The following is a 26,484-nucleotide window of genomic DNA, read 5'->3' as shown; positions in this document are numbered from 1 at the left end:
AAAGCTGGTATTCCGAACCCACCCGTGGTTCCGAGAGAAAGATGTTGCATGCAGCCTGCTTTCGCAAAGATTATCTCCTAGGGGGCGCTCTGGGGAAGTTCTACTCTGTCTTGTGGGGTCTATAGGAGTTGAATCAGCTCAACAGCAATGGATGTGTGTGTAACACACCTCATAAAATCTTCAGTTGGTACATGTTGTTGTATATGTAGTCTTATAAAAATAATTTAATGAACTAAAAATTATTTTCTTTAACTCTTTCAGTACAGTACTTCTACCCCCACTCTTCAACGCTACATGGAATCCAGACCTTGAAAGTTGTCTTGCTGCCTGCCAACTGTTGGTTTATCTATTTTTCTTTAGGACCTGCCCTTCCTTCCAAACAAACGAGTAAAAACCGACCGTCATGGTGACACAGAATTCCTGTGGGGGCTTGTTTGGTCCAAGCTCCAAAAACACTGATTGGGGCTGTCTGTGGGACCCACTGTTCCTGTACAGAAACGCCCAAGAAGCCTGCACAGTTGCTCCCTGCTGGCAAACAAAAGCAAACAAGAAAAGCAGCGGGCTTTTATGGTGCATGAGAGAGGCAGCCCAGGACACAAAAATGGCTGAGGAAGGAAATAGGCTTTCGAGTGAAACCAGAGAGCTGGTCAGCACTTTGAGACCCTCCAGCAGCAGCAGATGGGGATGGAGGATGGGGTTACAGCTAAGGGCCTGAGAGGAAGGCAGGACTGCAGAGCCTTGCATTATCATTGGCCTCAATTCTCCCAGTCACAGGACACACTAGTGTATTTCTTTTCTTTTAACTCCTTCAGGCCTTTTCTGAATATTACAGCCAGTTCCTAGTTAGGGGAAAATGTAGTTTTCAAGTAAAAATATAATTAAATTTCTTCTTCTCCAAACGGACAGGGCTCCTTGTAGAGCTACTTAGGCCACTGGATAAAGGCAGATATATGAGAAAGTGAAGAGAGCTAAGGATTTTCTGAAAAATCTTAACCCTTAGCCTTCATTCTCACTGATTGAGTTCTCCGAACACCCTGTTGCTCCATAAGTACTTATTACAAGGTAAGTAAGTGTTCAAAAAAATGCATATGGATGAGTGGATGGATGGATGGATGGATGGATGGATGGATGGATGGATGGATGGATGAAGTGTTGCTAGATTGTCTGCTTTATGTAGAAACAAGGCAGGGAGCTCCCCCTGGAGACCTTTGGGACTTGTTTCCTTTCCCTCTCCCACACCAGGTCTCTGAAGGTTAAGTGGAGCCACTTAAATGGGGCCTGGTTTAGGAAATCTACTCAGGAAAGTGCCCTTTGGAATGGTTGGTCTTTGAGGCCTAGACAACAAGGCCAGTCATGGCAGCCAAAGCATTTCTAGCACTCCCAGACTCTGGGAACTGCCTGTGGGAGTGGCACCTGGCATGTAACACCCTATCACTGCCCCACACGCCTGGCCAACCCATCACTCACCACGAGGAACGTAAAGCTGCCTGATAGCTTGATGCCAGGGAGCATCTGTTTTCCTGGCATCGACTCCTATGGGAACAAAGCCAACACGCCTGGGTGGAGAGGAGAAATCAAGTTGGGATAGAAGAAAGAAGGTTGGAGGGGGGCTGGTGCTTTGTTACATTGAAGACATACCAGGTCTTTAATTTCTACAGTCAAGCACAGAAGACTCTATTGTGGAAACATGTGAGTTGCTAGTTGGCCCGATGTCGTAAATCCTACTCCACGGAAGGCCCTCAGCAGAGATATGTGCAGCAGCTGTTGTACCTGCCAATCCTCTTGCTCATTCATTCAAGGTCCCATGATGAGGATGTGGCCAGAGAAGGGCTCTTCCTCTATCTCTCAGAGTTTGCCAGGATGACGAATTGTAATGTGGAATGTTTATTACACATAATGGGGAACTCTCCCACTGGGAAGGAAAGTCTGCCAGGTTCTATGTTTTAAAGGCTAAAATCAGACAACAGATATCTCAAGCAACATTTTAATAAAACATTCCCACAACCTCCAGAGCTTTAGGCGATGCAGACCTCAGGCATGGGTTCGCTCATAGCCACAAGCAAGTTTTTTCTATCCTTAACCTTCCCAAGTTTGTGACTCTGAGCGTGTACTGTATCATTGCTGGCCAGGGACTCCAATGGGGCAGATTTTGTTATTTGACTTCTATTTTAAGCGCCTGGCCCGATGCCCAGTAAGCAGTAATTCAGTGACTGGTGAATGAGTGCTTGCATGCATGTTTACCAGAGTATCAGGGCTGAGGAGGGGTCTTTGACTTCAGTGAGCAGGTGGGCTGGTAAACATTTGGTGTTTTTCATGCTATAACTAACTAGAAAGTATCTCTCCGATCTCTCACAAACACTACCCTTTTCTGACACTACACACATTAAGCATCCTGTTATGGGTTTGTTTGTTTATTTGTTTGTTTTAGAGAGACATTCTGGGTCTCCATAAATTAACTAGCATCAGAAACCAAGTGTTTTTCATCTTTATCCATCTCTTCACCCAATAAATGGCTGTAAACACAGGGAATCTAGGGCGGATGATCACCTTAGGACCAGTGGTGTGAGTGGCAATACTGGAAGGGTATAGGGAGGGTGGGTTGGAAAGGGGGAACCTATTTCAAGGATCTGCATATGCCCTCCTCCCTGGGGGGCATACAACAGAAAAGTGGGGGAAAGGAGACGCGGGACGGAGCAAGATATGACAAAATAATAATTTATAAATTATCAGGGGTTCATGAGGGAGGGGGGAGCGGGGAGGGAGGAGAAAAAATGAGGACCTGATGCCAGGGGCTTGGGTGGAGAGAGCAAATGTTTTGAGAATGATGAGGGCAATGAATGTACAAATGTGCTTTACACAATTGATGTATGTATAGATTGTGATGGGAGGTGTATAAGTCCCTAATTTTAAAAAAGTGCTTCTAAATAAATAAAATGGCTGTAATGCTGAATGAATGATTGTCTGTTGGCCAACACCTTCCACCCTTCCACCACAAATATGATGTCTTTTTTAGGGACAGTCCAGCCCCCAGGAAAACGCATCTAGAAATTCATGTTGGCACTTTAACCAATGACACTATGCTTACCATACCACCAATACCAAGGGGCAAGGGAAACAAATAAATACATGCTTTGCAGGAAAGGCAGTGTGGAGAAACTGTAAGCAACAGAAAGCCTGGCCAGGCTTGGACCCTAGGAGATCGGCTATGACAGCCAGCAGCAGCGAGGGTGGGCTACAGAATGGGGCAGTAGCCAACTGTGGAACACTCACAATGCAAATGAACCATGTAAATAAAATAGACTGCATTGACAACATTGGCATGGATCAATTCTGTAAATAGTTTGCCAGGGGTGTTGAGGTCAGGACTCTATTCAGGAAATGAGATAGAAAAAAAAAATTATCTCGTACAGTGTTATGCAGCAGGGCATGTGGATTGAGAAGAGAGGCCAACAGTGGACAGAGGCAAACCTTGACCCGGAGTAGACTTCTCCATCTGCCGGGTTCTTATAATTAAGCAATTAGGGCCAGAGCGCCATCTCCTGTGGCCCGTGGCTCTTCCACAGGCAATGAGCTCAGAGTTCTAATCATACAGAATTATAAAGCTTCTAGTCAGTGGATCTCAACCTTCCTAATGCCTCAACCCTTTAATACAGTTCCTCATGTGTGGTGACTCCCAACCATAAAATTATTTTCATTGCTAACTCATAACTGTAGTTTTGCTACTGTTATGAATTGGGTGACCCCTGTGAAAGGGTCGTTTGACCCCCAAAGGGTTTGAGATCCACAGGTTGAGAACCGCTGTTCTCGGTGATGATGGAGAGCAGCTTCAGATCTGCTTGGATAATGCCCAGATGACGGGGTGTATGTGTGGCAGGTGTTCTTAGGAACACCACAGAAAGAGTTTCTCAGAGGAATTTAAGTATACTTTGACACTAGCTTTTAAGTCCCAATTTACATCCCTATTGAATGAATCTAATAAAAGAGAGTGAAGATGACTGGATCTATAAAGTAACCCCAGACGCTGGTGTACATCAAGAGGAGGCTCATCCACCCTAAAATAATCAATCTAATGATTATATAGTAGCACTACATGTGATACTATACGTACAAAGAAAAATATATATTTAAAAGAATGAAACTATAATAGGCCATTCGATGTAACATAGTACTACTACTATTATGTCGTTTGTGTCCATTTCTGAATAACCAAAGGTACGAATTCCTTCCTACCTTTCAGACCTCGCACTGGAACGAACAGATGAAAGTTAGCCTGCGGGAGGGGTGGGGCACAGCTTCCAGGATGGACGCCATGGTTTGAAAATCAAACATCAGAGGGAAAAGAGCATTATTGTATTATTCTAGATATTAATAATTTATGAAGCTCTGCATCTGTTGTTTTTAGGAAGAGTCCATTACCACCATTAAAAAAAGAAGAAGACAAACTTTCCCACTTGCTCTTTTTCCTTAAGGTTTACAAGGAATGGAAGGCAGGGGGTATGTTTTGAAAAAAACACCAACACGTGAAAAGTTAGCAAGCCTCTTGGTTCACCAAGCTCTTTAGTTAAAAGAGTCGGTGGTGAAAATGAGCAAAGGCTGGGGCGGGTTTCTTCTTCCTAATCAAACAGTCGAACCTGATATGGGGGTGGGAGGGGGCTGGATTTTTAAAAACAAGGAGGAGGTCACAAGAAGACCAAAAGGGGTATTTGCTACAGTTAGTCAATGAGTCAGACCTGTGTGGCTAAGGACTAGGGGGATCCTGCGGCAGAAAGTGGGAAAAGAAAGGGGGGCAATACTAGAAGCCCGCAGAGGCGGCTTCCTGGCTCCTCTGTATTTCAACTCTGACTGCAGCTCTTTGTTAGCGGTCCCCTGGTCCCCTTACGTGTGTTCCAGGGGAGTGGGAGTGGCCCACAGATCTGACGATTGGATGGGCAGCCAGGCAGGATGCGAGCTCTGCCCTGGTGAAGGTGGGGACCCCCCTCTGCCAGAGGCCAATTCTGACTCGGTTGGGACAGCCTTTTTGCAGCTTTTCCCTGTCTCTGGGACGAGGCGGGGATACAGGGGCTGGCGAGCTGGAGGGGTTAGGGGGGTGGGGAAGCTTCTGAGGCAGGTCTTAATTAGAAACAGGAATTTAGGGGAATCGCCTGCATTGCAGCTGCAGGGAGAAAATCGTGCACACACACATTCAGGAAAACGGTTAGCTCTGAGGAAAAAGGCAGGGATTGGAGGGGCGGCCCATGGTCTGTAGGGCTTAGCTTGCCTGTGATGCTCATATTTAAGGAGGTGATGTAGCCCTGAGTTACTTGTGTGATTAATAACTGACTTAAAAAGAAAATTCCGGTTTATGAATGAGCTGCATAGAGGGAAAAAGGAAGAGGTGGAAAGAAAGGGGAAGATGTAGAGGGAGAGAAGGCAAAACTAGCAGCCTGGTAGGTCTCCGTGTAGGGGGCTCCCTGGAGGAGGCAGGAGAGGTGGGGCTCAGAGGCAATGGCAGACGTGTGGATCAAGGGGGGGACGCAAGGGGGTGGGGAAGGAAGTGGCCCAAACACAGTTTCCGGGGCCCAGAGAAGGAAATAGAATAAACAACCAAATGCTGAGAATAAACAAGTGTCTGCAGGATGATCCCCCTGCTAGATCAGAGGCCCTCCTGCAGGTCAGCCTGAACTCGCAGGTGGTTCTCTGCTCACACACAGAAGGGAGCAAAGGTTTGGCTCTCTTTATAGTTCATGGCTCCTCTCTGCCAACCACATCGTTGGCTGAAAAGAAACCTACAGCCCTAAATTTAGAACGACGTGCAAATGGTGCTTCATGCCCTCCACCCACAGCCCCTGCCTTCTCAAACTTTCTAGCACCGCAAGGCCACCCCAGCCCTCCCTGGCGCATGGGGATTCCAACCCGGTTTGCTTGGCAAAGCCAATGAGCATCGGTCCCACATTCAGGGGCTTCCCTGAGGACTTCCTTGGGGAGGATCCGGATCACTTCATTTGAGAGGAGATGATTTCTGCCTTGTGGGTTCATATGAACCACCATCTCCCGGTTTAGCTGGAGACAGGCAACCCTTTTAATTTCTCCTAGTTCACCCATCTGCCCCATAACCCTCAGCGGAGCCCCCTTGGGGGCTCTGCAGGCGCCTAGGAGGAGGGGGGATGGAGAAGAAGCCCATCCAAGATTAGGCGGGAGGCGCTGGGGGAAGGGTGTGGGAGGGGCGGGGTAGTTACCTCATGGAAGCCCTCCTGCAGGACGTCCAGCAAGTTCCCCCGGGTCAGGCAGGCTAGCATTGTTCCAGCCTCGCTTCCCCGGGCAAGGTTTCCAGGCCAGGGAGTCGCCGCCACCACCTCCTCCCTCTTCACACAAAGACTCTCGCTCAGCTCCTGGGGATCTCTCCGGAGTCCCGCATGCCACTTACTGGAAACCCCGACTGGAGCCAAAGTAGTGGCTTCCACTGGGCATGCTCGCCCAGGAGCCGCGGCTGGCGGGGCCGGCGGGCGCAGAGGCGCTGTGGTTCCTATAGAAACAGATGGCGTACAGGATGGAGCTGCGCCTGCAGTCGGCTGTGCTCAAAGCTCAGCACTGCGGGGCGGAGGGGAGGGCGGGAACGCCGCGTGTGCGTACTGCGCACACCACACACACATACACAGCTTATGTGCTGGCGTGTGATGCTCACACGCGCATACACGCAGGTTGACTCTAGACCAGCAGGCAGTGTGTGCAGGCGCTTGCATTAACACAGGTCACACACACGAGGCTTGCCTTGCAGGAAGACGTGCCGGGGTGGATGTGCAGGACACTTACACACACACACACACACACAGAGAGAGAGAGAGAGAGAGAGAGAGAGAGAGAGAGAGAGAGAGAGAGACTCATCCTCTGTAAGACCACAAGCACCTCACCGCAAGGTGGGTGGGGAGGAGAATGAATCATAATTTTTTTCCCCCAGACTAACTGAAAACAGCAACCTTTTCCCACTTGAGGCCTGTGCAGTAAGGTTAGGTTAAAGAGGAGACATGCCAAAATAGAGGGAACAAAAACAAAAAAGAATCTGCCACACCAGAAAACAAAACAAAAAAAGAGGATAAAAGGAGATCACGTTCGTTACTGATGTTCTTAGAACTCATTTAACACATAAACCCAGCAGAGCACCCCACAACAGAAACCCCAAGGATAAACCAAGGACAACCACACACAGCTTTACCCCCAAATGCATGCCCAGCTGCCTTTCTGATAACTGCCAATGTGCAAAATGAGTTTTATAATCAATGGGTGTTCATTCAAATAAATAACTGCAGAAAGGTCCCGGTGCTTTTGCAAAACAGGTAAACAGAATTAATCCTCTTTGTTTCCAGTTATTCAAGCCACCGCCATGATGATTTGTGAGGAATACTAACCACTTGCACTCTCAGTACAGAATCCTGTATCTACAGGAAAACATAAAAGTAAAGGCTGAAAGAACAGCCACATTGCATACACCTCATTATTCCAGATCAGGGGAGGGTCTCTACTGCCCATGCTCAGAAAGGGCCAGGCCCCTGCCCAAGGACACAGCTGGTCAGTGCCAGAGACCGCTTGAGGAGCTGGACCTCTACCCTGGAGATTTCCCACACAGCTCAGATTAGAACCCCCAACCCCTTACTTCCTTAGCAAGAAAAGGCAGTCATGGTGCTATTCAACCTAGTGACCTCCTCCTCAGGCCACCAGAAAAAAGAAAAACACACCCCAAGAGATGGACTAGGCCATTGCATCTGAATGTCAAAAGCTGCTCAGCAAGAAGATGCTTCTGGGAAAAGACGACATGAGCAGGAAGGAGAAACCGTGTAGGTACTGAGTGGCTACTGCTGGTTGAAAGGGTTCCATTCTGGCTAAAGCTAGGGAAGAGCTATGATACACACACACACACAGAGAGAGAGAGAGAGAGAGAGAGAGAGAGAGAGAGAGAGAGAGAGAGAGAGAGAGAGAGAGAGAGAGAGAGACACTCATCCTCTGTAAGAGCTATGATACCAAATAAACATGTCTGTTGTTGTTGTTGGGTGCCATCGAGTCGACTTGACCGATCGTGACCCTATGCACAACAGAACGAAACACTGCACGGCCCAGTCCTGTACCAGCCTCACAGTGGTTTCTAGGCCTGAGCCCACTGAAGCAGCCCTGTGTCAATTCATCTCATCCAGGGCCTTCCTCCTTTTCCCCGCCCCTCCACGTTACCGAACACGATGTTCTTCTACAGCAGCGGTTCTCAACCTGTGGGTCGCCACAATGTTTGGGGGTCGAACGACCCTTTCACAAGGGTCACCTAAGACCATCAGAAAAACACATATTTTCAACGATGGTCTTAGGAACCAAGACACCGCTCCTCTATCCGTCTCTAGGCGGGTCTGCCCAAATGAGGATACGCCCACATACGTGTACCCAGGTGAAGACTGTTACCCATACTACACCATGCTTCAAGACAAAATTTCCTCTCTTTGTAATTAGAAATAAATATTTCACAATATATAATTACATGTCGTTTTCAAGATTCATCACTATGCTTTAATGATGTTAATTTGTAACAATGAAACTACATCCTGCATATCAGATATTTACATTATGATTCATAAGAGTAGCAAAATTACAGTTATGAAGTAGCAACAAAAATAATGGTTGGGGGTCACCACAACATGAGGAACTGTATTAATGGGTCGTGGAATTAGGTAGGTTGATGCTATAGTTTATTGTGCCAGCCTGGCCAATAAACACAAGTAGGATTAACTGAAGGGCAGAGGGATAAATGGCTTGGTGAGCCTCACCTTGGTTGTTCTGTGCCTCAGTTTAAAGGGTTACACTACCTGTGGGATGCCTAGCCTGTGGACTCTGTCGCTGTAAGTTGAGGTCCCTTTAAGCCCACACGATTGGAATGTTCATCTCTGGAGCTGGGGACTGACAGTTGATGACAGTTGGGGACCTGCCTTGCTGTTTGCTGCCTGGGTATATATTGCCCAGCTCTCTCTACAGAAGGGGACTGGCACCTGGCAGCTCTCAAAACTTGAAGGACTGCTAGTGTCTCACTGCTTTATAATTTAACTGTTAATTTCTTGTATTATCTATCTGTATATTATTTAACGGTTTATTTCTCAAATTATATATCTATCTTTATAAATATATTTATATAATTACTAGCAATCTGGTTTGTCTCTCTAGAGAACCCTGTCCAATACAGTTGAAAACCACTGTTCTACAGGGACTGGACTCTCCTGACAATTTGTCCAAAGTATATAAGGCAAATTCTTGCCATCCTTTCCCCTATGGAACATTCTAGCTTGAATTCTTCCAATACAGATTGTTTTGTCCTTTCAGCAGTCCATAGTACTTTCAATGTTCTTGTCGGCATCACAATTCAAATGCATCGAATTTTCTACGGTCTTCCTTATTGAATGTCCAAACTAATGGAGAATACCCTGATTTGGGGATTCTCCTTAGTCCTCAAAGTAACATCTCTGCCCTTTAACACTCTAAAGAGGTCTTGTGCAGTCGATTTATCGAATGCAATATGTCTTCTGATCTCTTGACTGTTTCTTCGATGAGCATCGATTGTGGATCCAAGTAAGACAAAAAGTCCTGGACAATTTTAACCCTTTCTTCATTTATCATGAGGTTATCTATTGGTTCAGTTGGCAGGATTTTGGTTTTCTTTACATTGAGATGTAATCCATACTGAAGGCTCCAATCCTTGATCTTCGACAGCAAGCGCTTCAGTTCCTTCTCGCTTTCAGCAAGCAAGGTTTTGCCATTTGTCTACTGTAGGTTGCTAATGAGTCTTCTTCCAATCCTGATGCCACGTCTTCTTCATATAATACAGTTTCTCTGATGATTTGCTCAGAATACAGGTTGAATAAGTAGGTGAAAGGACACAACCCTGACTTACACCTTTCCTGGTTTTAAAATATGCAGTATTCCCTTGTTCAAATTGTACAACTGCCTCTTGACCCAAGTGCAAGTTCTGAATGAGCACAGTGAAGTGTTCAGGAATTCCCATTCTTCTCAAAGTTATCCACAATTTATTATGGTCCACACAACTGAATGCCTTTGCATAGTCAAAGAAACACAAGTAAACAGCTTTCTGGTATTCTCTGCTTTGAGCCAAAATCCATCTGACATCAGCAATTGATATCCCTTGTTCCACATCTTCTTCTGGCAATTCTTTGTCAATATACTACTGCGACCATTGATCTTAAGTACAATTTTACTTGTATGTGATAGCAATGATATTGTTCTACAGTAGAGCATTCTGTTGAGTTACGTTTCTTTGGAATGAGCACAAATATAGATTTCTTCCAGTCAGTTGGTCAAGCAGCTGTCTTCCAAATTTCCTGGCATCAATGAGTGAGTGCTTCCAGTGTTTCTTCAGCTTTCTGAAACATTTCCATGGGTATTCCATCAATTCCTGGAGCCTTGTTTTTGGCTCGTGCATTCGGTACAGTGTGAACTTTTTCATTCAGCCCCATTGGTTCTTGGTCATATACTTGGTAGACTGTCAACTAGTTCTTTCTGGTACAGCAACTCTGTTCTTTCCATCTTCTCTTGATGTTTCCTGCATCATTCAATGTTTTGCCTATAGAATCTTTCACATTTGCAATACAAAGCTTGAATTTTTTCTTGAATTCTTTTCATTTCAGATACACTGAACACATTCTTCCTTTTTGGTTGTCTAATTCTAGGCCCTTGCACAGTTCTGTATAATGTTTGGCTTTGTCTTCTCCAACTGCCCTTTGAAATTTTCTATTCAACCTCGACTTCATCTTTTCTTCCATTTTTTTAGCCACTCTATGATTAAGAGCAAGTTTTAGAGTCTTTTCTGACATCTACATTGATCTTTTCTTTCTTTCCTGTCTCTTTAATGCCCAATGACGGTCTTGATGTCCTCCCACAGCTCTTCCATCATTAGTGTTCCATCATTAGACTTGAATCTGTTCTCCAGATGTTCTTGAAATTTAGTGGGATAGACTCAAGGTCATATCTTGACTCTTGTGTATTTGTTTTAATTTTCATCAGCTTTATCCAGAACTTACATATAAGCAATTGATGGCCTATTCCACAGTCAGTCCCTTGACTGGTTTTACTGCTAATATTGATTGAGCTTCTCCATCATGACTTCCATGCAGTCGATTTGATTTCTGTGTATTCCATCTGGGGAAGTCCATATGTATAGTCACCTTTTGTGTTGTTGAAAGAAAGGTATTTACTATGAATAAGTCATTGGTTTTGCAAAATTCTATCATGCAATCACTCGCTTCATTTCTATCACCAAGTCCATATTTTCCAACTACTGTTCCTTCCTCTGTGTTTCCAACTTTTCATTCCAGTCACCAATAAGTATCAATACATCATGATTGCATGTTTGATCTATTTCCAACGGAAATCATTGGTAGACTTCATCAATTTCTTCATCACTAGCTTTTGAGGTCGGTGCATAAAACTGAATAATAGTTGTATTGATTGAATTTCATTGGAGACAGATACAATCCCATCGCAGACAGCTTAATACTTCCTAAGGGATTTAGCCAGGTCCTTTCTGACAATGAATTCCACACCATCCTTCTTGGTTGTGTTATTCCTGGCATAGTAAATCGTATGATTTTCTGATTCCAAATGGCCAATACCAGTCCATTTCAGCTGAAAATGCCTGGGATATCGATTTTCATGCATTTCATTTTTGACAATTTCCAATTTTCCTAAATTCATATTTTCCACATTCCAAGTTCCAGTCATTAGAAGAGTTTTGCAGCTGTTTCTCTTTACCTTGAGACAGGCCCCATCTGCAAAGGAAGATCCCGCAGGCTCCCCTCCCACAGCCTTGACCAGGCTCACGTCACCACGGCCGAATGCCCCCCAAGCGATCAGCAACTCTCAGTCACATTCTGAGTGCCCTCAGACCTGAGAGGCCCATCTGCTGCTGGGATCCCCAACAATGGTCTGTTTCCTTTGTCCAGGCTTCCAGTATCTGAAAAGGTTTCGAAGCTATGCATAAGGGGCTCCATGGCTTCTTTCTCTTTCATTGGCTGTTCTTAGTCTGGAAGCTCTGCTGAAGCCTGTTCACTTTGGGTGACCCTGCTGCCATTGGAAATACTAGCGACATAGCTTCCAGCACCGCAGCAATATACTGACAGACAGGTTGTCTCGGCAGCCCACAAGCTAGAAGACCACTGTCCTTTATAATCTATCAGGAGAGTTTAGTTGACAAGAACACCCACTGGACCCTGCCCAGTTCATGGTGCAACACCCTCGAGGGTCACTAACCACAGCTAATGCAACAAGGCCTGTTTTCTTTCATTTTATTTAGAAAATAGGAACATAGAAATAATAGCAGCTAAGATGTACTAATGTGCTTATCACTGTGCCAACTCCAGCTATAACTTCTTCCTCCGTGGTGGAAGCTAGGAGGAGACAAACTGATTAGAGACAGCTGTGTGACTGGAGGGCCCACGGCATGGCCACATCACTTTCCTCCTGTGTTGGGTCTGAGCTTCCCTCTCTACACCCGAGTGACCAGGGTTTGCAGTGACCTGCCTGGGAGGATATAGGGAGCCTTGTCATGTACCTGGGTTGACCCAAGGCAGAGACTTCAAGTCCAGCAAGGAGGCACATTTTAATAATAGGACATTTCTAAAACATAAGTTGCATTGAATATATGTTGTGTTATTCAGAGAAACAAATTCATAGGCATTCATATGTATATAAGAAAGAGGTTTATATAGAAGAGCAATTGAACATTGAGAAAACATCCCAGCCCAGTCCAGATCAAGTCCCTAAGTCCGATATTAGCTCATAGGCCCAATACCAATCTATAAAGTCCTCTTCAGACTCATCAAACACGTGCAGTGACACCGAATGCAGGAAGGTCACAGGCCAGTGGGTTGGAAGTCTTGCAGATCCAGTGGTGTTGTAAGTCTCTCAGCTCTGGCAGGGGTCTACACATGATTCCTTCAGCTCAAAAACTCTGACTGCCTCAGAAATGTGGCTTCTCCTCAGAAATGTCTTGCAGGGACTGAGCCTTGTCAGTAGACTCTCCAAGGGAGTGAGTCCTGAGAGTCTCTCCTGCTTCCAAGGAGGAAATCCAGGAATCCCCAGAATTCTCAGGAGAAGGCCATACCCACCCAGAGGCTTCTTTGGCTATGATCTGATTGACAGACTAGACTGCACTCCTTCATTCTTAATCCTCTCAAGCCCCACACTGACACCTGATTATGTAACTACCACACGTGTTAGAGGTCTATGCCAGTCTATGATGACTCACAGTGAGCCTAGAGGACAGTCCCTGTGAGTTTCCAAGACTCTAACTTTGTATGGGGCTAGAAACACCTGGCCTTCTCCTTAGGAGTGGCTAGTAATTTTGAACTGCTGGCCTCGCAGTTAGCAGCCCAAAACGTAAACATTACACCACCAAGGCTTCATAGAAGTGCATAGTGATAAAAAATCAAAGCATGCAGTTGGGGGTCTTAAGGTAAAAGATCCTAGCTGGCTATTTGCTCATCATGCTTTGAACACAGAGGAGAAATTATTGGGCCATCAGAGGACGTACTGCTCCCCTTTGCCAAAAGGTCACTTCTCCGAGAACACGTCATTTATCACTGTAGGCCCAGGGAGCTCCATCTTTCTAAGCAAAGATTCATTCAATCACTGCACTTTAAAGCTAAAAAGCAATTCTGAGACTTCATTAGGCTTTATGCCCCCACTTCACAGATGAAGGAACCAAGGCTAGGAGAGGTTCTCATAGCCCCTCAACAAGTCAGCATGGGAGCTGGAGCTGAATCAAGGTCCTTTGATTTGAGACCTGCACCTGTGCCCTCTGCACCATCCTCACAGAATGCCGGCGGTTGGACTCGGTGACTTGATTTCAAAAACCAAAACAATATGATAGGACATATGGTCCAAGATTGTGAAGTGTTCCCTCCAAGTCACTACTGCTATCAGCCACCTTCCGGAGCAGTGGTGTCATGCAGCACTTTCGCCATGATGGAAATGCTCTGAACACGTGTGCTAGTAAACATAGTGATAGTTAGCCTGAACTGTGACTAATGGAAATGCAGAACTAATATTTTAAGGGTATTTAATTTTAATTTAGAGAGTATAATTTCCAAACAGTCTGTCCTTTTGTCTTCACCCAACTACTGAAAGGTTCCAAATATATAATATTTTCACAGAGCGTTTGCATCTCACACTTAGAAAAATCACAAATAAATGGGACCTCAGTGTTTTTGCTCAGAAGCTACATTTATTGTAGTCTGCCTTAGCAAAGAGCCCATGGGAAGAGGTGAATTGTAGCTCAAAGCAACCCTATTCCTTCCATCTCCTCTCCTCTCACTCTCTTGTGATATCAGCATAAGAACATGGAGAGCCAAGTGATTTAGCTAAAAAGGCTGAGGGTAACTAAAACAATGATTAGCATCCTATAATGATGATAATGGGGCAAAACCACAAGGCTGCCCAGGCAGCTGGAACCAATACCACCACAGCAGGGCCATCATTCATTCTAACAGGAGAGGCAAACAAATACAGCAAGCAGCTTTCTGCACAACCGCTACCATGCTGCCTATTTTTATCATTTATACCAATCTCCTCGGCATTGTGTTATTTCTGTAATAGTGGCAGGCATGCCTCCACAAACTAAAGGATATATATATATATAAAGTAATAATATATATATCAGTAATGATAGCAAAATCGAACTTTTACTATGTGCCGAGAACTTCATTTGATGACGACAATAATCATGAACAGTGGAGGTTTCCCATTGTTCCCAATTTCTTATGAAGAAAGAGAGGTTTGGGGAATAAGTCATTTGCCCCAGAAATAAAAGCTCCAAGTGGTGCAGTGAACGTCCAGGTTTTTAAGCACCTTGCAATACTTCCATCCATGCTTGCAACACGGAAGGTAGTCACTGTGTGTCTGCAGTCTGTGGATGAGTGGATGAAGACTGTGATAGTTTATTGTGCCAGCCTGGCCGATAAACACAAGTAGGATTAATTGAAGGGCAGAGGGATAAATGGCTCGGTGAGCCTCGCCTTGCTTGTTCTGTGCCTCAATTTAAAGGGGTACACTACCTGTGGGATGCCTAGCCTGTGGACTCTGTCGCTGTAAGTTGAGGTCCCTTTAATCCCACATGATTGGAATGTTCGTGTCTGGAGCTGGGGACTGACAGTTGGTGACAGTTGGTGACTTGCCTTGCTGTTTGCTCTCTGGGTAAATATAGCCCAGCTCTCTCTACAGAAAGGGACTGGCAACTGGCAGCTCTCAAGCCTTAAAGGACTACTAGTATCTCACTGCTTTATAATTTAACTGTTAATTTCTTGTATTATCTATCTGTATATAATTTAACGGTTCATTTCTTGTATTATATCTATCTTTATAAATATATTTATATATAATTACTAGCAATCTGGTTTGTCTCTCTAGAGAACCCTGTCCAACACAAAGACCCAGTGGAGAAAGCATTTGCAATGTTAATAAGGATGATGGCATTGGCCTCAGGAATAATATTTTAAGCTTTTCATGGGGAATTAGGTGAAAGTTTGCAGAGTAGATCACAGTTTGACATTCAGCAGCATTCTCATGCATCCAATCCAGTGCAGTCCCCTCACAGTACCATTGGTTATCCCACTTCCTCCTCTGTGGGATGTAAAAGGGGTTTTCCCCAGGTTGTCTCCCCCAAATATATGCCAAACCTAGGATGCTGCCTCAACACATGGTAAATGACTGCACACTTATCTCCCTGAGGGTATCAGCCATCTAGAGTGATCAGACACTATTGTCTGTCCCACTGTAGGTAGGGCCCACTCCCTGCTGATAAGGATAGTGGATTGTTTCCTTTTAGCAGAACCCAGAGATAAGGTCAAACCCACTCAAAGATGACCAAAGCTAGGCTGCCATCTTGAATCTAGGATGCGCCCATCTTGTCACATGAGTACCCTAATCCCTCCCCTTCCTAATGCATGTACCCCGTAGCTCATCCTCTTCCTGTCCTGCTTATGCCTATTGGACAGCCCCTCCCTGTTACAATGTGGTTACCTGTAATCAGTGGGGCTTGCATGCCCCCTAAGTATATATATGCCTCCCTCTCTCTGTGTGGACCTGGTTGCTGAGGTCATGGCCGTCCTGGAGGTGAGCATGCTACCATGAAATGTATCTGAGTCCTTTATTTCACTCCCTCTCTTCTCCCTCCTCTCTTCTGTGACGTTACTATGATCTCTATATTTGATAACTGTACAATTGCGCTGATGAACCCCTCGGTTGTCAGAGGTTGGTTTATTCTGACACTCCTGCGTCTATTCATCTTTCTCTCCTAACTCTCTCAACTTCATTTTGGGGGAAGCGATGCTCTTTTGACCTCAAATGGCTGATTATTCTAACAAGGAGGTGAGTTTACTTCTGAATCTAAAGAGTAAGGACAATGGCCCCGAAGGTCCAACTCGTCTCTCTCCGACCAACAAGGCTGATGTCTGTCATGATTGGAGTCCTGTCCCGCATTTCTTCCCACGTTAGCCAGGGCTTCTCAGGGAATTCTTTTCCGAGCAGTTCATAATGGCAGCCAAACACTGTCTGATTCTTTGGGTCTCGGGGTTGTGGAGAGAGCCTCAGGGTTTGAGTCATCCATTCGACTGGTGGATTGTTTCCATGTGTCCTTTTGATTTTCATCATGCTTCTGGACAGGAAGAAACCAAGAGATGCACCTCAAATGAATGCTCAAGAGCTTTTAAGATTCCAGCAGCTGCTCACCAAAGTAAGATGTGGAGCATTGTCTTTTTGAGTGTCACACCAATGGACCTTGGTGTACTTCAAGACTATAGTCCTCATCCTCTAAGTCCAGCAACTCATTCCCTCAAGGCGTTCGGCTTTATCTAAGAAATTTTCATGACTTTGTCCCCATATGCCCCACCACACTCATGGATACGGTTTTATCAAATGTAAGCATATATATACACACAAATGTCACCTGTCAAACCTATATATAAACATGGACATATTCCTACTCTTCCTCTCCTGTCTGTTCAGCCTGTGTGTCTATCCAAGAATCTACTTGTAGATCACCAGTACTACAGGATTGTCGTGTAACAGTACGAGCCTCTGTTTCCTTTAACTAGTGCAACTTCCCAGTGTCTTCCTCGGCCTCTACAGTGTTTGCTAACCTCCCTCTTATTGTGTATTGCCCTCCTCTTCCCCCAAGTTAACACCTGTCTACCCTTAGTGTACTCTTAGAGATCCAATAACAGTTACAGGAGTACATCGACAAGAAGCTGCCAGAGGTCCTGCTGGATTCAGAAGAGGACATGGAAAATTGGATATCACTGCTGATGTCATATCGATACCAGAAAGTTGTTAACTCTTCTTTTATTGACTGTGCCAAGACATTAGACTGGGTGAATCATAACAAACTATAGATAACCCAAGAAGAATGGGAATTCCAAAATAATTCACTATGCTTATGTGGAACTTGTACACGGATCAAGAGAGGCAGTTGTACAAAGCAGAACAAGGGGCTGCTGTGTAGTTTGAAATCAGGAAAGGCGCACATCAGGGTTGTATCCTGTCAGCATACTTATTCAATCTGTAAAGGGAGTAAATCATTAGAGAAGCTGGGTTATGTGACTGTGCATAAGGATTGGAGGAAGGCTTTCTGACAGCCAGCGACATGCAGATGGCACACCTTGCTTGCTGAAAGTGAAGAGGAATTGAAGTACTTGCTGATGAAGATCACAGATTTCAGCCTTCAGGATTGATTACAATTCAATGTAAAGAAGAACAAAATCCTCACAACTGGACCATTAGATAACGTGATAAATGGAAAAGAGATTGAAGTGTCAAGGATTTCATCTTGCTTGGATTCACAATCAGTCCTCAAGGAAGCAGCAGTTAAGAGATCAAAAGATTCATTGCATTAGGTAAATCTGCTGCACAAGAACTCTAGAGTAGTTAAAAGCAAGGATGTTACTTTGAAGACTAAGGTGTGCCTGACCCAAGCCATGGTATTCTCCATTGCCTCATAGGCATGTGACAGTCGAACATTGAGTAAGGAAGACCAAAGAATCCACACATTTGAATGGTGGTGTTAAAAATAAATTGAAAGTACCAAAAAAAAAAAAAAAAAAGAAAGTACCATGGACTGCTAACAGGTCAGCCTGATCTGTATTGGATGAAGTAAGGCCAGAATGCTACATAGAGGCAAGGATGGGAAGACTTCAACTTACATATTTTGGACATGTTATCAAGCAAGACCAGTCCCTAGAGAAGGACATCATACATGGTAAATGTGGGGGTGAGGGAGTGGGGAGGAGGGTTGGGGGGAAAAAAAGAAGGCCCTTAAGATGGATTGACACAGTGGCTGCAAAAATAAGCTTAAACTTAAGAACAATTGTGGAGAGGCACAGGACCAGGCAGTGTCTCATAGGGTCGCGATGGGTCCAACTCAATGGTACACAACAACCCTTAGTCTATGACATTCCCCCCATCTCTCTCTCTCTCCTACGCTTGGTACTCATCAAAGAACATTGCTTTTATTTATTTATTTTTGAACATTGATTTTAGTGTGAAAATCTATTCTTAACTTTTTAAATAGTGGTCTCTTGATAGACAATAAATTATTATTATTTTTATATCTCACACCGACCACTGTCTCCCTTCCCCCATGGTTTCTGTTGTTCTTCCCCCTGGAGAGGGGTTGTGTGGTTATGTGTCAATCATTGTAATCAGTTCCACCTTCTTCCCCACCTCTCCCTCCCTTCCCCCTATCCTTCTGGTATCACTATTCCCATTCCTGTTCCTGAATCTCATGTGTTGTGAGCTTTTATCTCATCTTTATCTGTGTACATGCTCTGGTCCAGTCCAGAATGAGAAGCAGCACTGGGGTCATGATAGTGGGGGGTGAGGAAGCCTCAAGGAACCAGAGGAATATTGTGTGTTCCATGGGTGCTATACTGCACCCTGGTTGACTCATCCCTTCCCTACGACCTCTCTGTTGGGGGATGTTCCATTGTCTACAGATGGGCTTTGGGTTTCCACTCTGACCCCCCTTTTCTCAACAATATATTTTTGTTTGTTTGTTATGGATCTTCTGATGCCTGTTACCCGGTCCCAATGACACCTCATGATCGCACTGGCTGGTGTGCTCCTTCCACGAGGGCTTGTTGCTTCGCTGCTAGATGGCCATTTATTTGGCTTCAAGCCTTTAAGATCCCAGATGCTATAACTTTTAATAGCCGGGAACCATCCACTTTATAATCTATCAAGGGACTATGATACAGGGGCAGGGGAAAAAAAGAGGAGCGAATACCACAGGCTCAATAGAAAGTAAATAGAGCCTCCAATAAAATGATCTTTTAATAATAAAATAGTGGTCTCACATAATATCTGTCCTTTGGTGCTTGGCTAGTTTGATTCAGCACAATGTCCTCTAGATTCATCCATGTAGTGAGAGGTTTTACAGGTTCATTGTTATTCTTTAAAGCTTCACATTATTCCATTGTGTGAATGTACCAAAGTTTATTTATCCATTCTTCCACTACTGGATATTTAGTTTGTTTCTATTTTTTTGCTATTGTGAGCAGTGCTGCAATGAACCAGAGTATGTATATATCTATTCATGTTGTGGCTCGTATTTCTCTAGAATGCATACCAAGTAGAGAGATAGATTGCTGGTTCATATAGTATTTCTCTTTCCAGCCGTTGAAAGAAGTGCTGCGCTGCTTTCCACATTTGTTGAACCATCTTACAGTCCCACATGTCTGAAGGTTTCATTCTCTCTGAATCCTCATCAGCGTTTATCATTTTCTGTCTGTTTTTTGCTCTTTTTTATTAATGCTGGGCTGAAGTTGACATCTCAGTGTTGTTTTGATCTACACTCTCGACTGGCTAATGATTGGGAGCATTTCTTTGTATGTTTGTTGGTTGTCTGAGTGTCATCTTTGGTGATGTGTCGGTTCATGTCCTCTGTCCACTTTTAATTGGATTCTTTATCTTGTTGAGATGTTGAAGTTTTCTCTAGATTTTAGAGATTAGTCCCCTGCCTGATACTTCATTCCAAAAATACTTTTCCTAGGCTGTGGGTTCCCTTTTTCCTCTTTGTAATGTTTTTTGAGGCATTTATGAGTCTAGTTTTTAGGATGGCCTAGTCATCTAGCTTGTCTTCTGTTTATGTGTTTTTCATTATGTTTGATAGTGTATTTCTGCCAAGCATCAGAGCCCCTAAGCTTGTCCCTATTTTGTTACTGGTAATCTTTATAATTCTAGCATTTACATTTGGATCTTTGATCTATCTTGAGTTCATTTTTGTATATGGGGTGGGATATGGGTCCTATTTCATTCTTCTGCCAATAGGCACCCAGTTTTGCCTGAACTATTTGTTAAAGAGAATCTATCATCCAATTTAATGTGTTTGGGCCTGTTGTCAAAGATCAGCTGTCAATAGGTGGATAAATTTATATCTGGATTCTAGGTTCTATTCCATTAGTGTTTAGGAGTCTATCACTGTATCAGGACCAGGCTGTTTTGACTACCCTGGCGCAGCAGGTTTGAGATTGAGACGTGAGAGGCCTTCTGTGTTGCTCTTCTTCAGGAGTGCTTTGCTTATCGAGGGCCTCTTTCCTTTCCCTTTTTCCGTGTCTTTAAAGAGTGACGCCGGAGTCAGGATTACATTATATCTGTAGATCGCCTTGGGTAGCGTTGACAGTCTCACAATGTGAAAGTCTGTCTATCCACGGAAGTCTTTCCATCCATTTGTGTAGGTCTTTTGGTTTCTTCAAGTAGTGTTTTGTCTTGTTTAAAATTATTTATAGTCAGGGCTTTTATTTCCTTGGCTATGTTTATTCCTAAGTGTTTCACTTTTGGGTGGCTCCTGCAAATAGTATTGCTTTCCTTTTTCAGAGCTTTCTTGGTTAGTTTAAAGGAATCTTACTGATCTCTGTTTATTGTTCTTACACCCTACCACTTTGCTGAATCTGTTCTGACTTTTTTTTTTTTTTGGTCAAGCCTTTGGGATTTTGTATGTGTGGAATCATATCATCTACAGAGAGAATATGACTTCTTCTCTGCCAACTTGGATGCCTTTTCCCAGCCCAGCCCACTAGCTCTGACTTACACTTCCAGAGCACAATATGGAATAAGCGTAGTGGACCGGAGAGGACTCCTGGTGGTGTAGAGGTTACTCATTGGGCTGCTAATCTGGCAAGGTCAGATGTTAGGATGGCAGTGAGCTTCTGAGTGATAAAAGGCATCCTAATCTGGTTCCCATTTCCAAGGGAATGCTCTCATTTCCTCTCTGTTGAGAATCATGGTGACCATTGGCTTTACATACATGTCCATTATTATGTTGACTATTTCCCTTCTATTCCTATTTTCTTGAGTGATTTTCCAGGAATGGGTGTTGGGTTTTGTCAAATGTCTTTGTGGTGTCAATTAATACGGTTCCTCTCCTTTGTTTTATTTATGTGCTGGATTACATCGATTGTTTTTCAAATGTTGAACCGTGCCTGCAAACCTGATATGAATCACAGAGCCTAAGTGAGATTTTGAGCCTTACACGAAACTGCCATTTGATGGGAATATTGACTGTGACTCCTCTCTGTGTAGAATTAAGATGTGTGAAATTCACACCAATGTGAAACCTAACACATCTGTTATAGATAGTCATTAATGAGACTATAAAATAGCACTTAATTATATGCAAATTATGAAAATTGTCCATGGAAGGTCTAAAAGGACCCTCTGTAATAATTTCTCAATTTGTTTCTGTTTTCTCCCATTTGCTGAGTCGCTTGACACTAACATATGCTCACGATTTCTATTGCATTTACCCTTAGAGACAACAATGTAGATGTGCATAGACTTTCACAACCTGCTTAGCCTTATGTAGCTCTGTAAATTTCACAGTTGGCTCAGTAAACCTACCCTGAAGACATGAGATGTTCTCCCAAGATATTGAAATATATAACTATATATTGTCCATAATTAACCTGGTCTTCCCTTCCTGATTACCTGTTTTGCTTGAGCCCTTTCCCCCCAGAAAGGAAGCCACCACAGCAAGCAAATATTGGTTATAACCAGATCTGGCCCTCTGAACGTGTACAAAAAGGACCATCACAACCTATAACTGAACCTGGAGCAATAGAACCTTGGTCAGGGAAGGAAAAAGACATTGCCAGACCAATATGGACAACATTTAAAAGTTTAGGGTCCCACAGGCCATTTTCCGGCTAACAATCATCACCCTGTCCCAATACATATGTCAGACAATTCCTTGAAAATCTGTCCGGCTTGCTCCTTGCTTGATCGACCAAAGTAAAGCTTTCCCCTTTCACGTTCATCCCATCTGTATCTTTGTTTCTCAGCTTCCCTGAGGGAGATCTGGGTTGCTAACAATACCTACCAAGACAGGTCCCACATATATCCTGGCTCCTAATCTGCTGTCGGCAGCTTTTTCCATCTGCCAATCTGCACCCATCTGAATCTTCCTCAGGCCCTGCATTCATCTTGCTGTGTGTCTGTTCAAACGACCTCAGACACTTCCCTTTCCTGGTCTGTTAGGCATACAGGTCTAGGTCTTAAGGCCGCCCTTCCAATCACCCCTGCTCAAGTTAGGTGGTTCCTCACTCCCTCCCCCCAGGTTTGTGTGCCTCCTTGTCACCCCCATGCCTTCCCAGCAGCCCCTCACTAACTGTCCCACAGCCCACAATGCTCCTACCCTGAATCTGTAAACCATCCAGCTCCAGTGCCACTTCCCCTGAAATTCCCATAACGGCTCTGCAGTTGGGAGTGCATTAGCTCCATCTGGAGCGTTTGCCTCCAAATCTCCCATGGTTCACTGCAACTCCCCCTTCAGTTCTCTGCTCACACGTCTCTATCCAAGTGTCCTGCTCTAACACTCGATTTAAAAGGACAACACCTCCTCACCCGCCGCTCCCACTTTCCTCCTTCTTCATAGCACTCATCACTGTCTTGTATATTCTATATTTTACTGGTTTCTTTGTTTATGGTCAGCCTCCCCCTGCCCAGAATGCTAAGTTCCACAGGGGCAAGGAATTTTGTATGCTGTGTTTGAAGATTCATCCCTAGGACCATGAGAAGTACCTGGCACATAGCAGATGCTCAATTATTTGTTGGGTGAATAGAAGATAAGAAAGCAACAGACATGCTTTATGCTCTATCATTTAGCAGGCAGTTACAGTGAACTTGAGAATATGAATCTTTGTATCTTTAATTGTATTCCTCAGTCAGGTATATATAATTTCTGTATCCTTCTGCACTTCCCTCTCCATATATCCTTTCTTTGAACAGTCATTAATAAATAACTAAATAAACATTCATTAAGCATATGTCAATTACCCATTTGTGCCAGGTTCTCTTAGGAAACACGTCACGAACTGACAGTCATACATAGGGACACCACACACACACACACACACACACACACAAGTAAGGAAGAAGATTGGAAGAAGGACTGGTAATGTTGAGAAACTAATATTAGAGTGCATGGAATGTAACCAATCAAATGGGTAAGAAAAGGAAAAGGGGGAGACGAGTGAGAGATTAGAGAAGAATACCAGCAAAGCAATCACCAGATTCTAGTGCTTATTATCAGCATATATGCAAATATATTCCACGGGAATCTCTTAAACTCTTTGTGTTCAAGTGTTATCTGACAGCTCTCCAGTGGATGAAGTTAAATTAAGACTAGTGACATCTGGTGGATGTCTCTGGAAACGATCCATGAGGTTCTCCGCTAGAAAACATCCATCACTGTCTATGCACTGCCAATAATAAGGTGTGGTCGTTCGTTGTAAACAAGTAGATGGAGATGCATGCTGACCCCATGTGTGCAGAGTAGACCCGCTCAGAGGGTTCTCAGGGTTGTAAACTCCGGGGAAGCAGATCACTAGGCCTGTCTTTCCAGGTGCCTCTGAGCGAATTCCAACCGCCAATCCTTTGGGGTTTAACTGCTTAACCATTGGTGCCAGGGCTCCAAAGTGGTAAATATGAAAACATGGAATTATCTTTCTGCCGGACTCAGGTTCTCCATGCAATACCCAGTCAGGCTCTCTCAACTTGCTGTCCTCTGAAAGATGTAGCCCAAACCTGATACCACACAAGCCTTCTGTTAAAAGGTAACCTATTATTCTAAATGTTCACAAAGGAACAGAGCCAAGGAATTCTACATCCAGAAAATATCCAGGAAAGAAATTTAAAGGAGAAACAAATTACTTGTGTACAGTGGAAAAGGGGAGGAGGCCAACCTTAAAGCCAAACACACAAAAATGACCCCCAAATTACAAACATTATCATGTTTACCAAACACATCATAATTGTGTAATGCCAAATGGGGAGTGAAAAAGTAAACAAGTGCACACATGATATGCTCTCAAGTATGTAAAAGTTATTAGAAGAAAATAGATTAGAGATTAGAAGAAAATCTTCCAAAATATTTACAGCAGTTGCTCCTGGATTGGGGGATGACAGCTCTTGTTTTATTGATCACTGTTTGCAATATTTACCAAATGCTCTGTAATTAAAGTATATTATTCTGTAGTAAACATTTTTTTCATCTAAATCTTGTAAATAATGCCTATGCCTGATTGATGGCTAGAGTTTTTCAACTTCTGCCTAATTCAATCAATTCCAGAAAAAGATGGCCCCAGTGGGCTTGAATTTCCACAAGAAAAGAAGATAATCTGTCACAATTTTGTTTTAGGATCTGAGTCCTGATGGTATAGTCTATAGTCGTCAGCAATGTCAGGACACATCTTCACCAGTATACTAGAAACTTACAGAGGGTGCTGCTGGCAGCAAGGAGTTACACAGTCTCATAACTGCTTGGGTTCCCATCTTCCTAGTCCCCAGAAGAGCTGGATCAAGGCCGCCTAAAAATAGAAAGAGGAAGAAATGTGTAGAACTCCAGCACAGGAAAGAAATCCCCACAGGTCAACCACCCTAGTGGGGTCAGGCTCCTGCTCCAGACCGACCAACTTGAACCTTTTCACGTATCAGAAACTGAGCCCTGATGAGTGGAAAACCCACCCCCAAATATCATCACAACAGAACTATCCCTGTGCTGTCATCGGCTCACTTAGGCTTTAGTGGTCATAAAAAGTGGTGCTTCCCCATCACGAGTCAGGCCTGGCTGCCTCGTCCCTGCTCCCTACAGCTAGCAACTGAGAACCGCAGGAAGTAGTCAGAGGACAGTCCAGAGAAATGGTGGGCGCGCCGCTGGACTTTGGCGCTCACATCGCTCCATCCTTAGGATTTCATTTTTAACTCACAAAGGTAGCGTTTATATTGCAAGATGGGAATTTTCATATAGGAAACGGGAGTTCCAGGAGTCTTGGCAGCACAGTGGGATTAAGCATTGGGCTGCTAACCACATGGCTGGTAGTTCAAACTCACCCCGCCGACGGCTGTCTGCACCAGTAAAAACCTAGTCTCTGAAACCCTACGGGGCGCTGTACTCTGCCCGCTATGGTCTTTATGAGTCAGATTCAACTTGATGGCAATTTTTATCAATTTCTTTTACAAAATTATCACCGACATCATTTTATTTGACCCTCATGGCAAACAGCCCTGAGACTGTTTAGCAGGTTAGTTATTACACTATCCCATTATAGAAAACAGCCTTGACAGTTGTTCCACCCAATGAGCATTGGAGGCAGTCCTCCAAGCCACCTCTTGTGCATCCACTGTACACTGTACCAGGGAAGAGGCTGAGAAAACAGGGAGGCTGGTGAGGATGGTGGTTGTGCCATCAATATCAACACTTACATACTTCCAAGGGTTTTCCAACGCGCAAGCACTCCTCAGGCCGAGAGTATTATTACCAACGTGTGCTAGGCTACGATTCTATTTTTAGTATTCCACCCACCCAGAATGAAATCCTTCTCCGGGAACCAGGGAGCGGGCAATGTTATTTGGGGAGGAGAGTGCATCCGTTGAGAAAAGGAAATGATTTACCTTTCTCCATCTCGTCCCCCAGCTCTGAAAGCCTCAATCAGGAATGCACAATAAGAACGTATCAGGCTCAAAGTAGGTGCAGACCCCGAAACTTCCGTAACTGAAGTCTTCTTCCTCCCACCTTGCGGGAGAAAGACGAGGTTTTCTCCTCCCTAAAGAGTTACAGCCTCGGGAAGCCACAGGTGCAGCTCTACCTGTCCTAGAGGGTCCTATGAGTCGGAATCGACTAGATGGCAGTGAGGTGGGTTATGTTTGTTTGTCCCCCTTCCCGTCTCTCTCGCATCCACAGTTCTGACTTGGACCCTCGACTGGTGGAGTTAGAATGTTAGAGTCTTTCTTTTACTGCCCAGTTACCCGCCACCTTCCGGCACCTACCGCTTCTGCCCGTCCGTGGGTCTGGTTCAGCATCGCTGTGCCCAGCCGAGCCCTCGCAGACAGGGCCTTCTCCTCCTCTGGCGTCGCTGCTGCGTTCCCGCTGCCATGGTGACAGGAGGCTGGCCTAGGCCTGGCCAGCCCCGAGCCAGGCGG

The 26,484-nt window shown here is 44.5% G+C and overlaps 1 protein-coding gene across 11 annotated transcripts in view; it reads right to left on the bottom strand.

Moving 5' to 3' along the window:
* Nucleotides 1-26,441, bottom strand: part of DIXDC1 (DIX domain containing 1) — a 104,069-nt gene extending 77,628 nt beyond the window's left edge. The window contains exons 1-2 of one of the 11 annotated variants that reach the window (XM_075546591.1): nucleotides 26,332-26,441; nucleotides 24,781-24,872 (exon numbers count right to left, since the gene is read on the bottom strand). In XM_075546591.1, coding sequence (XP_075402706.1) covers nucleotides 24,781-24,837 — 57 coding nt within the window. In that variant the 5' untranslated portion in view covers nucleotides 24,838-24,872; nucleotides 26,332-26,441. Of the gene's footprint in view, nucleotides 1-6,215; nucleotides 6,616-24,780; nucleotides 24,873-26,331 lie in introns of those variants that run through there. The other 10 variants (XR_012783980.1, XR_012783981.1, XM_075546597.1 and 7 more) reach the window with 10 other exon arrangements.
* Nucleotides 26,442-26,484: the final 43 nt, after the last annotated feature.

This window comes from Tenrec ecaudatus, chromosome 4, assembly GCF_050624435.1.
Source record: "Tenrec ecaudatus isolate mTenEca1 chromosome 4, mTenEca1.hap1, whole genome shotgun sequence".
NCBI classification, from domain to species: Eukaryota; Metazoa; Chordata; class Mammalia; order Afrosoricida; family Tenrecidae; genus Tenrec; species Tenrec ecaudatus.
This window is presented reverse-complemented; position numbering and strand designations above follow the sequence as displayed.